The 15,003-nt window shown below is 40.3% G+C and overlaps 1 protein-coding gene across 5 annotated transcripts in view; it reads right to left on the bottom strand.

The window, feature by feature from the left end:
* HERC1 (HECT and RLD domain containing E3 ubiquitin protein ligase family member 1) overlaps window positions 1–15,003 on the bottom strand; it is a 3,987,333-nt gene that overhangs the window by 2,231,956 nt on the left and 1,740,374 nt on the right. For all 5 annotated transcript variants that reach the window (XM_044077739.1, XM_044077741.1, XM_044077740.1 and 2 more), the window contains exon 30: window positions 13,506–13,690. In XM_044077739.1, coding sequence (XP_043933674.1) covers window positions 13,506–13,690 — 185 coding nt within the window. The remainder of the gene's footprint in view (window positions 1–13,505; window positions 13,691–15,003) is intronic.

Here is a 15,003-nt window from a genome sequence, read left to right as displayed (position 1 = left end):
AGAATAATCCTCAGGAGGAGAAGCTGAGGGGATAGATTCTTCTGCACTGGAATCCTCATAAGGAGGAAGAGAGTATTCCTGATCAGAAGAGGAATCAGATGAAATGGAAACCTGATCTGAAGATTCATATTCTACCTCTTGCCTAGGCCTCTTGTCAGGAGGGAGATGAGAACCCCTGATCAAAGTAATTAGGTCTTCGGCCATTTTAAGCATCTGTTTTTTAGGCATAGAGGCCTGTCCATGGGGCTGTTGTACTTGTTTTTTTGTCTTTAAAGCTGCTTTAGTCTTTGCCTTTGTAGCTGAAGCAGTTTTAACATATAATTGTGTAGGTCTGAAAACACACTCAGAAGCCGATGCCTGCTCAGTGGCTCCGGACCCATCTGAAGGAATGGTTTCCGAAGGTCCAATACCTTGAGTTTCTGTAGGCCTGGTTGACTCTACGTGGGAGTCGGTATCGGCCTGCAAATCTAAAGTAGCGGTCGTCAGGGGCTGCGAAAGCGCCTCACTGAGAACCGGCGACTGGCCTATAAGAAGCCTCGTCGTCGGTTTTGGACCACGGATGCCTGTCCTTCTCTTTTTCCTTGCGTTTTTTTGTAAATTCTGGAAGTCGGCTGTTCCAACGGCATTATATAATTAAATCTTCTGCCAAAGTAATGAAATGCAAAATCGTACCGACGCTTAATAGTGCGTTGGTTAAATCTAGCACAAAACCAACAACTAGCAACGTCGTGGTCAGGGCCTAGGCAAGGAATGCAGTAAGAATGAAAATCCTTATGAGGTATTTGCTTCCCACAAGAAATACAATTAACTGTTTCTGACATTGGTCTGGAGCAAGAAAAAAGTTTCCCCAACAGGGTACTTAGCTTTTAATGAAGACTTCGGATCTGAAATTCGAACTTGAAAATCTCAGGAGTCGGCCGACCGGCACTTGCGAACTGCTTTTGCTTCGGGCACCGAGTGGCAAGAAAGACTGAAGAAAATGGCGTCGGCTGCATCTTTTATACCCCTGGCACACTGATGTCAGGGAGGAGGCAACAGCAACTGACGCCGGACATAGACTCTGGAATTCAGGCCGACTGCGGACAGCTTGCCAGCAGGATAACCCAATTGTAATGACTGCAACAGTGAGACACGATGAACATGAGTTGGTTCCCTGCTGTCTGTTGAGTACCACATAACCATGGTGTTGTCTTTGTATTAGCAGTTGCCCTGGAAAGAGTAGGGATCTGAAAGCTGTCAGGGCATTCGGTACAGCTACCATCTCTTTTTGGTTGATGTGCAGATGAATTTGACTTGGGCTCCAGTGGCCTTGAATAGATTTGCCGTCCATGTGTGCCCTCCAGGCACAGTCTGATGCATCTGTGGTTAGGGTCTGGGTGGCGTGGGGTTGAGTAAATGGCAGTCCCTTGTTGTGGTTGCATGCTTCTGCCCACCAAAGGAACTCTATCCTTAGACAGGGAATGATAGGAGTGACTGTTTCCAGGTCCTGAGAACGCTGGCACCAAAGACTTTTTAAGTACCACTGAAGTTTCCTCATATGCAGTCTCGTATATGGAATTAGCAGTATACATGAGGCCATGAACCCTAGGGCTTGCAGTATTTTTCTTGCGGATAGCTGGGTTCTGGTGGCCATTTGTTTGAAGTAATCTGTCAGATAGACCTGTTTTTCTGAAGTGAGAAATGCCATCTGGGAAGTTGTGTCCAAGCTTGCTCCCAGGAATACAATCTTTTCACTGGGTACCATTTTTGATTTCTTTTCATTGATGGTGTACACCAAGAAAGTGAGAAGGTTTTTCACAGATATCTGGTGCTGCAGCAGTAATTCCTGACAGTCTGCCTAAATCAGGCAGTCATCCAAGTATGGGTAAAATTTGGATATTTCTCTGCCTGCAGTATGTAATGGCTGGAGCCAGGCATTTTATGAATACTCTGGGCCCAGTAGATAAGTCAAAGGGAAGTGCAGAGAACTGATAATGCATAGATCCTGCCCTGAAACGTAGATACTTCCTGCATGACTCCCTTATGTGGATGTGCAGATAGGATTCTTTTAAGTCTAGGGTGAATAATCAGACATTCTTGGCTAACAGAGGAAGAAGCTGTTGCAGGGTAAGCATTTTGAATTTTGGTACCACCAGGAAGGTGTTGAGAATTGAAAGATCCAGGATTGGGTGCCAAGAGCCCTCTTTACTGGATACCAGGAAGAGTCTGGAGTAGAATCCTTGACCCCTCTGTTCTACTGGAACCGGCTGAATAGGTCTGATATTGAGTAGGGAAAATACTTGGTTTTGAGCCTCTGCCCGTTGGTTTGGAGGAAGGTCTGGAAACCCGCTTGGGGTTGGCAGTGAATGGAAATAAAATTTGTACCCCTGGGATATAATGTTGAGACCCACCAACCCTGAGTGATGGACATCCAGTTTTTTGCATGAAAGGCAAGTTTTCCTCCAAGGGGCACAAGCAACTGAGCAGGGCTGGTAAGAGAAGTAAAGAAGTCATTGCGAGCTTTTTCCGTAAGGAGGTGGCTTACCACTCCCTGCTTTACAGGCGGGGGCACTCCATTGCTTAGATCTCTGCATACCTGTAGTCTAGGTGGTCTCTTTCCCCTGGGTCTGGTTTGAAAAGGCCTGGAGGGGGCAGGAAAAGATCAGTGTTTGGAAGGGCAATGCCTACTGAATCTAGGAGGTTGCACTTGTAAGAATTCTTTAACAGTCTGCACAGACTTAGCTTTTTCTTCCATCTTTTTTAAGAACCTCTTCTGCTTTGGTGCCAAACAAACAGTCCTTATTCAAAGGAGCGTCTAGTAACTTTGATTTGACATGGTCTGCTCCTTCAGCCAAGCATGTCTTCTCAGTACAGAGCCGGTGACTGCTGCCCGGCAAGATGCTTCTAGGGCATCAAAGCCAGGCTGCAAAGTATGCTTGCTGACTTGACTACGGAGTGCATGAGCTCCTGCAATTCTTTGTTTTCTGCACAGTCTGAAAAGGTTGCCACTTTTTGTTTAATAAGCTCTGGAATGGACAGAGGTGGAATTCTTGGCTGTAACAGCCTTGATACCTTTAGGCCCCTGAGAAATGATCTCTGGGTCAGCAGTAGGATTCTTGAAAATAAATTTATGGGTGTCAGGTACTCTGTAGTACCTGTCTGGTTTCCTAGGGGCAGGAGGTAAAGTGTCAGGAGTAAGGCTGGGTTCCATAAAAACATCATCCACAACATCCAGGACAGGGGGTATTGCTAAAGTCCTGTGCTGAGGCAGCTCTAGAAATTATCTGAGTCTCTTTTTGGACTGAGGATAGTCTTGGCATTCCCAGAGGAAATGCTCTCTTAAGGTATGTAAGGTTTCACCAAAAGAAAAATCCTCTGGAGGGAAGGCAGAGGGAATGGATTCCTCTGCACCTGAATCCTCATAAGCAGAGAAGGGCATGTCTTCACAATCAGAAATCTCAGAGTCATCGGACTCCTGGTCTGTAGAAGCTGAAGGAGAATGAACGCTGTCTCTTAGCAAAGGAAGGCTGACTTCCCTTAATCAGCGTGATAAGGTCTTCGGCCATTCTAAGCATTTGTTTTTGTGGCATGGGGGTAGGTGCATATGCTTTGGTAGTCTGTTTTCTAGGCGTAGTGCATACTCTGGGCCTAAAAAACTCGGTAGTTTTGGTTAAAAAGGAAGTCATCTGTTTGAGCTGAACATCGGTTGAGAGAAGAACTGCCTCAGAAGCCGGTGCCTGCACAGCGGCTCCGGGCCCATCCAAGGTAGAGACATCCACAGGTTCCATAGCCGAAGAAGAGTCTCGTGGCATACCGGACTCTGAATAGGTCTCGGTAGAGGTCTGTGAATCCACTGAAGTGGGCATCAGGGGCTGCGAAGGCACCTCACTGAGTACCGGTGGACCGGCGACTAGCTTAACAGAAGCATCGTCGGCAGCTTTGGACTTATGCGGTCTGTCTCTGTCTTTATCCTTAAGTTTTTTCGGAATATCGGCAGTTGGATGGCTTACTGAAGCCATTTCAGAATATGGAGATCGACAGCAAAAGAATTTAGCAACAGAGAGAGCCCGACGACGAATGGTTTGGGCGTTAAACAAGGCACAAAACCAACAGCGAGGGACATTGTGGTCTGGGCCTAAACAGGTGACGCAGTAAGAATGAAAATCTCTGTGAGGTATTTGCTTTCCACAGGCAAGACAATTGTTAACTTTTTCTGACATCGGTTAGAGCCAGAAAAAAGGATCCCCAACGGGGTACTTACCTTTAGAAGACTTCAGGATTACTCAATTCGTAAATGAAAATTCAGGTAGCGGCCGACCGGCACATGTGAACTGCTTCTGCTTCGGGCTCCTCGGCAAGAAAAACTGGTGTAATGGCATTGGCTGCCTGTTTTTATACCCCTGATGACCTGATGTCAGTCCTGGAGCGACAGCATCCGATGCAGAAATACTAAGTCTCCGGTATTCGGGCCAACTGAGGGCTACCTGCAGGCAGATAACCGAAGTGTGATGACTGCAACAGTGAAACTCAAAGAACATCCAAGACTTCTAGTCATTCCTCCATGGCTTGAAATTCTGAAAGATGCGATACTTGTCACGCATTCTTGTAGCCTGATTCTAGGAAGCTAGTCTGTTTCTATGTGGTGCATCAGTCTCACATACATTGTGTAAAAATCCTGTTGCAGATCCAGTAGTGGAATCCATGATTTCTAACAAGAAATCTAAGATGGTTAAGGCCTGGAACCCCACTCCCAATGAGAGAGAGAGTGAAGAATACGGGACTATTTTTGGGAAAGACATGCACCTCAGCTACCCTTGCTGTTAGGACCTTCAGTTGCCAGTCTTATATATCAAAATTACAGGAGTTTCTGCTTAATCAGCTGAGAAAAAAGGCACAGGGTTAGGAGAATAACAGCGTTAGAGTGGAGTTGCTTGACTTATGTAACCTCAATTCTTAGACTGTCCAGTCCCGGAACTGTCTCAGGCTCCTTAAGTAACCATATTTTAACATTTAGTAAAAATAACCAAACCAATTACGGACTGTGCTGAGTGTTGTTTAATGAAAAGCTGAACAACAAGCTCCAATACTAAGCGCTTTCACCATCAATACAATGGCTTCTTCAGAGTAAAAGAAGCATCAAATCACAAGCTTTAAATACTCATTGAGCTTTTAAAATGACCTATCAAAATTCTTTTCTACTTAAACACATACACAGCATGATAAATAAAAAGACAAATAAAGTCACACCCTAACAAACATTTGTAAAGCACATATACATAATATTATAAAATATAATAATAAATACTAATAATCATAAATAACATTCATCAAATGTTTCACAACAATGTGAACTAGAAATGAAAAAACTCATACTGAATACTTATTAACTGACACAAACATCAAACAACCATTGCCCTCTGCTTCAGTATGGACATAACAGAAATGTGATCACTGGGCCCACGGAATAATGTAGCATTCAATAAAACTTGCCACTTATATTCCACGGACACAACTCTAACATTATAGTCACCCCCTCTTTCACTTGTCAATACACGGTCAATAACAAAAAATATGAACCTCTTAAAATTACCACACACAATAGATTGTGATTATAAGGCATTGTGAATGTCTTTGTTTTTAATAGCCCTGAGGTGTTCTGCTATCCTTTCTCTTAACCTCCGGGTGGTTTTTCATACATAATAGCTCGAACATGTTGTACATGTTGCCAAACGTTGTCACGTTTAAGTGGGACAACCAAATGATAGGCTTCTTGGACATAACGCTTATCAAAACGCCAGAAGAGTTGGAAAGTAATATATATATAGAAAAGAGACCTATAGTAATTCATTATTACATTTTTCAAGTTGTCATCCTCTAAACCAGCGTGAAAGGACAGATGGTTCGTCTGTCTCGACTCGTGAGCAACAATATGACATACCAGGAAGAGGTGTATAACCTGGTAGGGATGTTTCGAGACAGAGGATATCCATTGAAATTGTTGATATCAGTTAGAAATTAGGTTATGGGAAGAAGGGAAACATCATTTTCACCAATTTTGAAAGATTTGGGTGGGACAGTTGGTATAATTGGAAGATCTGAATCCCTTGATTTTAGAGCCTTTGATTCTAGAGCTCTTGTTTTGAAATATAATTAGACACCTCAGATTATTGAAATTATTAGAAAAGCATGGCATTCAGCATTTGATGCAGATGTTAAAAACGAGTTAGGACAGACACCACGAGTAACATTTTCCAGAGGTAGGAATATTAAACATTTACTAGAAAGACCGACAGAAAAATACATATGCTCACGTATGTATAAATTTGGGGCTTGTAGATATTGTAAATATATCAATGATGGACCTTACGTGACTGTTTGGGGGTATAACAGAACAATTCCATGCCCGGGTAAATGTTGCAATTCTAGGATGGCTGTCTATTTGGCAACATGCAGATGTTCGAGCTATTATGTAGGAAAAACCACCTGGAGGTTAAGAGAAAGGATAGCAGAACACCTCAGGGCTATTAAAAACAAAGACATTCACAATGCCTTATATTCACACTCTTTTGTGTGTGGTAATTTTAAGAGGTTCATATTTTTTGTTAATGACCGTGTATTGACAAGTGAAGGAGGGGGTGACAATAATGTTAGAGTTGAGTCCTTGGAATATAAGTGGCAAGTTTTATTGAATGCTACATTATTCCCTGGGCTCAATGATCAAATTTCTATTATGCCCATACTGACGCAGAGGGCAATGGTTGTCTGATGTTTGTGTCAGTTTATAAGTATTCAATATGAGTTTTTTCATTTCTAGTTCACATTGTTGTGAAACATTTGATGAATGTTATTTACGATTATTAGTATTTATTATTATATTTTATAATATGTATATGTGCTTTACAAATGTTTGTTAGGGTGTGACTTTATATGTCTTTTTATTTATCATGCTGTGTATGTGTTTAAGTAGAAAAGAATTTTGATAGGTCATTTTAAAAGCTCAATGAGTATTTAAAGCTTGTGATTTGATGCTCCTTTTACTCTGAAGAAGCCACTGTATTGATGGTGAAAGCGCTTAGTACTGTAGCTTGTTGTTCAGCTTTTCATTAAACGACACTCGGCACAGTCCGTAATTGGTTTGGTTATTTTTACTAAATGTTAAAATATGGTTACTTAAGGAGCCTGAGACAGTTCCGGGACTGGAGATTTTACTAGTCATAGATGATGGCATCCAGTCTATTTTGGTGCGCAAGATGTTTTTATTATTAAATTGAGTGGGAGAGGTGATCAATTGTGCCAGACCATGTAGATACATGTTTTGAATTGAGTTGCTAGAGGAAAGAGACACAGACAGAAAGAAAGCTGACATTAAAAGTCACCTAATATTAGTTTTTCATGGTTTGCATTACAGGTGAGCCAGCAGAGGAGATCTTCTGTGGTATGACTGCTGCTGTGAGGGATGTATACTCCTATACTGCATTTGTTTTTCTTGAAAATAGTTAGGAGGATTTGTTTTGTTGAATTGGGGAGGTATTAGAGGTGATAGGAAGAGCTGAAGAGTGTTTTTACAGTGCACTACAGCTCTGTCACTGCTTTTATATGTTCTGTCTGCCCTAAGTATGTTATAAGCAGGTGGGAGTATCTCGTTATCTTCGGTTTCATTTTTCAGCCAGGTCTCAATTAAAAACTACAATTGTGTTAAGTAAACTTACTTTAAAACTAGATGTTTGAAAGATCACTGCTGCAGTAGCCTTGGCTATAAGGGTTATATCCTGCATAGGATATAACAGCTGCCCAGCTTCCAAAGCTTCAGGGCACCTACCATGTGCCCAAACCATCAGTCAGTTCAAATTGAGCTGATTTAAAAGACAGGTTTGGGCACCAAACTCTTCAGTGCTTTCATGCAAACAAAGAGGAAAGCTGAGATCTGAGAGGACAGTGCTAGGAACAAAAACAAAAAAAAATGTTTACACACTAGCATAAACAACACACCAAAAAAACAAGGGGGATGGAGTGAGGGAGTGGCTACTGCAGCGGTGACCATGTGAACATCTACTGTTATGGTAAGTTTTCTTACACAACTGTACTACATTCATCCAATTGATCACATCTGCAGTAGCCTTAGCCATACAGGTGGATTACCCTAGCTTACTACATGTGGGAGGTGGAAGGGTCCAGGAATCCCTGGAGAATGGTCCTAGCAAAGCTTAATCTAAACCTATAGTAAGAATCAAGCTTACAGTGCTTTTTAAGAGCATGTCTAGAGGACCAAGTTGTAGCTTCTAAAATATGTCTAGAATCCAACCCAATCCAAAAAGCCAAAGATAAAGCCAAAGCCCTTGTAGAGTGGACCTTGACCCTGTCTGGCTGGAACAGTTTCTTTGTAATAACTGTAACAAAAGGTAATAGCACTAAATAACTATTTGGAAATAGCCTGTTTTGATACAGGCTGTCCCTTCACAGAAAACAAACAGATGATCTGAAGATCTGAAACGTTTAGTTCAGTCAATAGTACCCCAGTTGTCTGTGGACATCCAAGGTATGGAGTATTCTCTTTCTTCCTCATTTTTAGGTTCAGGAAAGAAAAGGGACGATGGCTTGGCTTAAAGTAAACTTGGATATCACTTTAAGCATAAAAGGATTAGTTCTCAAAGAAACATTGTCTCTGTGGAAAAAGAGATAGGTTTGATTCACCCTAAGACCTTTCAACTCAGATACCCTTTTTTACAGCGGTCAGGGCAATCAGTAAACTGTTTTCCATGTTAAGAACCACAAGTCAGCTAGGTTAGCTGGATCAAATGCAGCAAGTGTTAGCTTCTCTAACACAAAATTAAGATCATAAGAAGGGGGCCGCTGATTTTCTTGGAGCAAAACTTCTTTCAAAAATATTTTGAAATAAGAATGCATTGAAAGAAGAGGATCCATGGGCAAACGAGCTGAAAAGGATGACAAATGAAACTTGATGGAGTAAGAAAGGCCATAGGATAGTAACTCACACATGCACACTATAAAACTAGAGAACAACCAGCCCTGAATGGGTGCAAATTAAGTTCTTGGCAGCAGCTAGGAAAACCTTTCCGTTCATTAATCTACAATCTTCTAGTAGCGGGTTTTCTTGCCTCCATTAGTACCTGCTGCATCCTCAATAAACCGGTACTTAAAGATAATTAAGATCCTATCATCCAAGCAGTCAGCTGAAGTTGACTGGGACTGGGGTGTATCAAACATTCCTGTTCTTGCATGAATAAATCATCTCTGTGAGGAGGCTTGTGGTAATTGCCTCTTGCCATTTCCAAAAGGGAGAACTACTGCTGCCTGAGCCAGAAGGAAGTCACTATAATGACCTTGGAAGATTCCTTCTGAATCTACATAAATACCCTGGATTTAAGTGAAAAGGGTGGGCAAGCATACGGGAGCATTCCTGTCCAAGGAAAAGAAAAGGAATCTGTCTTCCAGGACTTTATGCATGGAGTCCAGGAGCAGAATGTTGCCATCTCATACATATATGGGTTCACTTGAAAATCCCGGAATACTGAAATCTCAAATTTCAGTATTTCAAAATTCTAAGCCTGAAAGCTTAAAATCGTGAAACACGAGAAGCACAAAATTCAAAATCCCGAAGTTCGGAGCTTCTGGTGCTGCGGTTTGTGAATGTTGTAAGTTCAGGTATGTATGTATGAGTGTGTAGGTTATGGGGTTTAGTGCATGTTAGTGTGTGTTTTGGCTGTGATGTGCGTGTGCAAGGGGCTGTGAAATGTGTGAGTTACCTTTGTGTGTATGATTGTGTGATCTCGGAGTTAGTATACAGAAGTGGAGGGCTGTGGGGGGGTGCATGGGGGCTTGCCCCCCTGCTTGTCTGTAGTGTAGGATTGTATGTTTGATTGTGGGGGGGACATTGTGTGTATGTGTATAGTGTATTTGTAGTGTAGGTTCGCGATTTTAAATTTCGCACTTCTGGTGTTTCGCGATTTAAAAGCTTTCGGGCATAGAATTTCGGAAAACTGAAATTCGGGATTTCAGTTTTTCGAGATTCTCAAATGAATCCATATACACACACACATTATATAGGTTTGGAGGCTTGCCTCCTATATCAGGGATGCATGGGGTCTTGACCCCCTGAAAAAAAGAAGTTTAAAGGAGAAGAGCAATGTTTGGGATTTGCTATTTTCCTGCATTTTCTATCTTTTTTTCAGCAAATCAGCACATGGCATTTCCAGTGTTGACATTTCAACAGGAAGTCATTTTATTTGCAAGTTTTTCTTTCTTAATCTGCTTTTTGTGTAGCAACCTCAACATGTACGACAATCTTGGAAATACTATGATGACAACATCAAACTCTGAAAGACAATGTGATTAAAAAGAGGGATTCATTCTTCGAAAATATGCTATAAATTGTTTAATTGTATACTATATTTGGGGAATGTATTGGCATTGTAAGAACGGAAAAAAAATACAAATAAATTGCCTTATGTGACTAAACTAAAAAAACAATAAAAAAGAAAATCTAACCAAGCAGATAATTTTTAAGCTAATAATGGACATGTGGATCTTGGAAAAGAAAACACTAAAATAAAGTAAGTGTTAATTACTGAACATGAAATGTATAAATGCCGGGTTATGAAACCTGACAAAGGAGGGGGTGTGGTGCTAATGTACCAGTTAGATTACGATTTTATCCTACAGGGAATGTTGCAGGATGTTGAACAATATGAACTGGTGTCCCTTAATGAAATTAATTTAGCTTATGCCAAAATTAGTTACTACTTATACGATCACCTCTTGCAAGGCACTATTAATGAGCAGCTATACAACTACTTTCATGTTATGAAACCAAGGGTACCAATAATATTTGGTATTCCGAAAACACATAAAGGCCTAGCCCCTCTAAGATTCAGGCCCATTGTTTCTGGGGCAGGCAGTATTACGGAGCCCTTAGCAAAATTTATAGATCATATAGCCAAAAGAGTCCTAACACCAATTACACATATTTGCAAAGACTCCTGGCATTTCTTAAAAGTTATCAACCGACAGATGTTTAGTCCAGAGTTATACATGGTAACCATAGATATCATAGACCTATTTCCAAGTATCCCTCACATAGTAGGACTTGAATGGTTTAGGCAAACCCTTACACTTGATGGCACGTTGGCTAGCAACGTTACCAATATAGTGGTGGACTTAATGGACACAGTTTTGACAAACAATTTTATTTACTTTAATGGAGAGTTTTTTCGCCAAAAGAAAGGCGTGGCGATGTGAGCATGTTGTACTTCGTTATACGCCAATTGTGTACTCTACCATTGGGAGCAGGAATTTGTGTTCAATACACCATGGAAAAAGTTCATTACACATTATACCAGATATTTAGATGATATTTGCCTACTATGGAATGGCTCCATTTATGACCTGAATGAGTTTTTGGAACACATCAATGGATGTACTGATTTTCTTAGATTTACTCATAAAATTGACCAAGATGTTTTACATTATTTGGATGTAACAGTAATTAAGGACTACGCAAACAGCTGTTTTCATTCCAAACTTTTTAGGAAGACTACCTTTTCTAACGCATACCTTCATTTTTGTAGTGGGCACCCTTTTTACCAGAAAAAAGGGACAGTTAAGGGCCAAATGATTAGAGCCTCGAGAATGTGTAGCACTTTTAAATATTTTTTGGAGGAAGCCAACACACTCCGTGGCTTATTTATAGAAAAAGGATACCCAGTCAACTTGATTGATGGAGTGGCTCAGGAAGTTACTGATAACAGGGAATCCAGGTATTACCCTTTACTAGGTACCGGGACAGCCAGTACGGAGTTGGTGATAGACAACACCACCTCCAAATTTAAGAATAGTTTTGCATATACATATTCTTCAGACTCTCAGGTAATAGAACATGTCATCTTAAAGTATTGGCCCATTATTACAGTGAATGAAGCTATAAAACATCTTATCCCTTCAGTGCCAGGTTTCGTTAGAAAAATAGGAACGAATTTGAAAGAACTTTTTGAGAAAAATAAGGCTGTTGAGAATGAGTCCACTAGAATGAAGAAGGGTACCCATAGATGTGGTTCATGTAACCAATGTGCCTTCATGTTGAACAAAGATGTTATTTCTATCCCTTCCAGAAATTTTAGATATAAGTTTAAACAATACTTTAATTGTGCCACCAAAGGAGTGGTATACCTGGGAATCTGCCTACATTGTCATAGTTTTTATGTAGGCAAGACAGAAAGACAATTTAGAAAAAGAGTTTATGAACACCAATATGATATCAGTAGGGGTAAAGTGACCAATGCCTTTTTTAAGCATTCACAATTATGTGAAAACATGCAAATTAAGTTTACAATTCTAGAACAAGTGACACCCGACCCACGGGGAGGGAACTGGGAAGCCAGGTTGGAATATCGGGAATTGTTTTGGCAGCTCAGACTGGACGCAATTAGATCACCGGGCATGAATGACGCCTTGAATATAAACAGCGTGCTCAAATTAAGAAGGGCACGATTATAATAGGGGTTCTTGTAGACTGTTTAGATTTCCCCATTAAACATACTGGTATTGGTTGTACTTGCAGTTCAGCCGAATGCCTTAGTTTGGTTACCTTGTGCTGTACTGGTAATGAAGATGTTACATTTATTTATTTTCATGGTTTAGTTCAATATTTATTACTGTCATGTTTATTTATTTATTTCATCACTATTCACTTTATTATTCTATTATTTTTTATGTGTTTTTTACATGTGTCAATATATTACATATTTGCATTTCTGGCATCACTAAATTTAAAGTTGAGTTTGATTTTTGGATTGGAATATATATTTAACATTCAATGAAAGTTTACATACACTGTATTTTTAAGAAACTGATTAGGTATGGATCACATGGGGGGGTATGTCATGTGATGTTGCATTTAGTATTTAACATGGCTGACTACATAACAGATTTTTTAACCTTGAAGAAGCTCGGTAATAACCGAGCGAAAGCGCTTGGTTTATAGTTTGCTGCTGTTTGGTGTGATTCAGATTACGTACCAATAAATGTGCTGTTTTTAACCTACTGCTTTCAACTACATTTTTTTGGAGATTTGGGTACTGTGGCTGTGGATTTTGGTGATTCTTGGTCTTGTGTTCACATTTATTGACATGAAATGTATAAATAACTGAACGAAGCAGTGGTCTCAGACCAGGGAATTAGCTATTTCTTCCTGCAAGAAAAAAATCTGGTGCACATATGTCAGATAAATTTCATTTATATATTTACTTACTCAGATGGTTCAAATATCTTGCTCATTGTAATGCACACCCATCACATCAAAAGAGCACTGAAAATTTCAAGGATACTATTGCTGCTTTGGTATGGGGTTGGGTGACTTTCCCCACAGTTAATCACACACTGAAAGTATTGCTTCAGGTAATAATGAAGCTCTTCCCATCAAGTTTATTAAAAATATTATTAATATGGTAAAGCAACACGTTTACTAGAACGCGAAACACATTATGCCATAACATTTGAGTATCTAAACATACCTCGTAAATCTTTCCTCTCAAGATCTCCAATTTCTTCCTGTTTTTTATCTGTGTCATCCTCTTCACTGCCTCCTCGAAAAACCATCAATGTCACTCCAGCCTGCGACAGCAGATTCTTTAGCTGACTGCATAATAAATCCAGTAAAGACTGCACAACCTTAGGACTCAATTTATCAGCATAAGTCCTGAAAGTGGAAAAACAATCAGCATTTCAAACAAGCAAGGGAGAATAAACTAGTTATATAAATACTTTACTTAAAACCAGGAAATCCTCATTGTGTTATCACTCCAAATATCACACAATCCAGCTCCACTGCAAACTGACAGTGTTCTATAACAGGTATCAGTTCATTCAATTGGTCCATGCTGTCAATGTCAAAAAATGACACTTGCTTTATGATTAAGTCATCCCAACTCCTTCTCAAGTCTTGCTATTTTGGACCTAATCAATATCCTTTATTCATGTACAAATAAGGAAAATGACTCCCCAGATGAAGAATTCATAAAACGAAGACATGAAAACATGTGACACACCTGAGGAAACCAGGACATGCTGAAAGGAAAATTCTGAAAGAGAGTAATGATGATATGAGAGCACTCAAGAACACAGTTCAGCTCCAACAGCACTTTCTGCAGTGGGGATGTTGCTGGGATCTACCTTGCGACAGCCCACTCAAAGCAAACTCTTGTCTTTTTTTTTTTTTTTTTTTTTTTTAAGATCAAGTTCGAATGCTCCCTCCCTGCCAGCAAACTTCAAGAAATCCTTGCATATGACTAGGCAGTCTGCTCTTCACTTCTGATTGTTTGAAAAGGGAAGTCCTGCTCAAGGAAGGTGGAGAGGCTGTTTAACACAAGGGAGACAAAATGAAGGGAAAATGTAAAAATGTATTCACTGTATTAGCTGCACAGGACTCCCAAGATCAACCAATATGATAAAAATGAATGTTATGTACTTATCATAAGGATAGATTCGTTATGTCTGCTTCCCATTCTCCTCAATGTTGGGATACTTTGGATCCAAGTGAATCACACTTCAGCTACTCTCAGACTCTGGATCTAAGGCTCAGTCTCCTCCCCTTGCACTAAAGTACCACTGATCAAGTCTGTTCACTTCCTATGACAAGGACCATTAACACCTCCTCAAGAAGCTAATATATTCTGAAGAAGCCCAAGGAACTCTTGGAACACAGTACATAGCAAAGACATGGCCAGGCTGTTAATAAATCAGTGCAGTCACTCCTGAAGCAAAGGAATATGACAAATGGAAGGGGGAAGGAGGGACGAAGAGACGTTAAGGAGGAAGGAAGCAGTTAACATGGATCATTTGTTATGGTAAGTACATAACTTCCGCATCCAATGTTGTTTCTTCCATCTGTCCTCAACGTATGGCACAGTCTCGCCAGTTTTCACAAACCTTTGGAGAACTCAAATAATGATATTTTGGAGGATGTATGAACAAAAGGATGCTCTGGACCTAGACAGCAATTCCAATTTTAGT

The sequence above is a fragment of the Protopterus annectens genome, chromosome 7.part0 (genome assembly GCF_019279795.1).
Source record: "Protopterus annectens isolate FY-2018-M chromosome 7.part0, PAN1.0, whole genome shotgun sequence".
In the NCBI taxonomy this organism is placed as follows: Eukaryota; Metazoa; Chordata; order Ceratodontiformes; family Protopteridae; genus Protopterus; species Protopterus annectens.
Note: the sequence above shows the minus strand (reverse complement) of the source record. Positions and strands in the feature narration are given on the sequence as shown.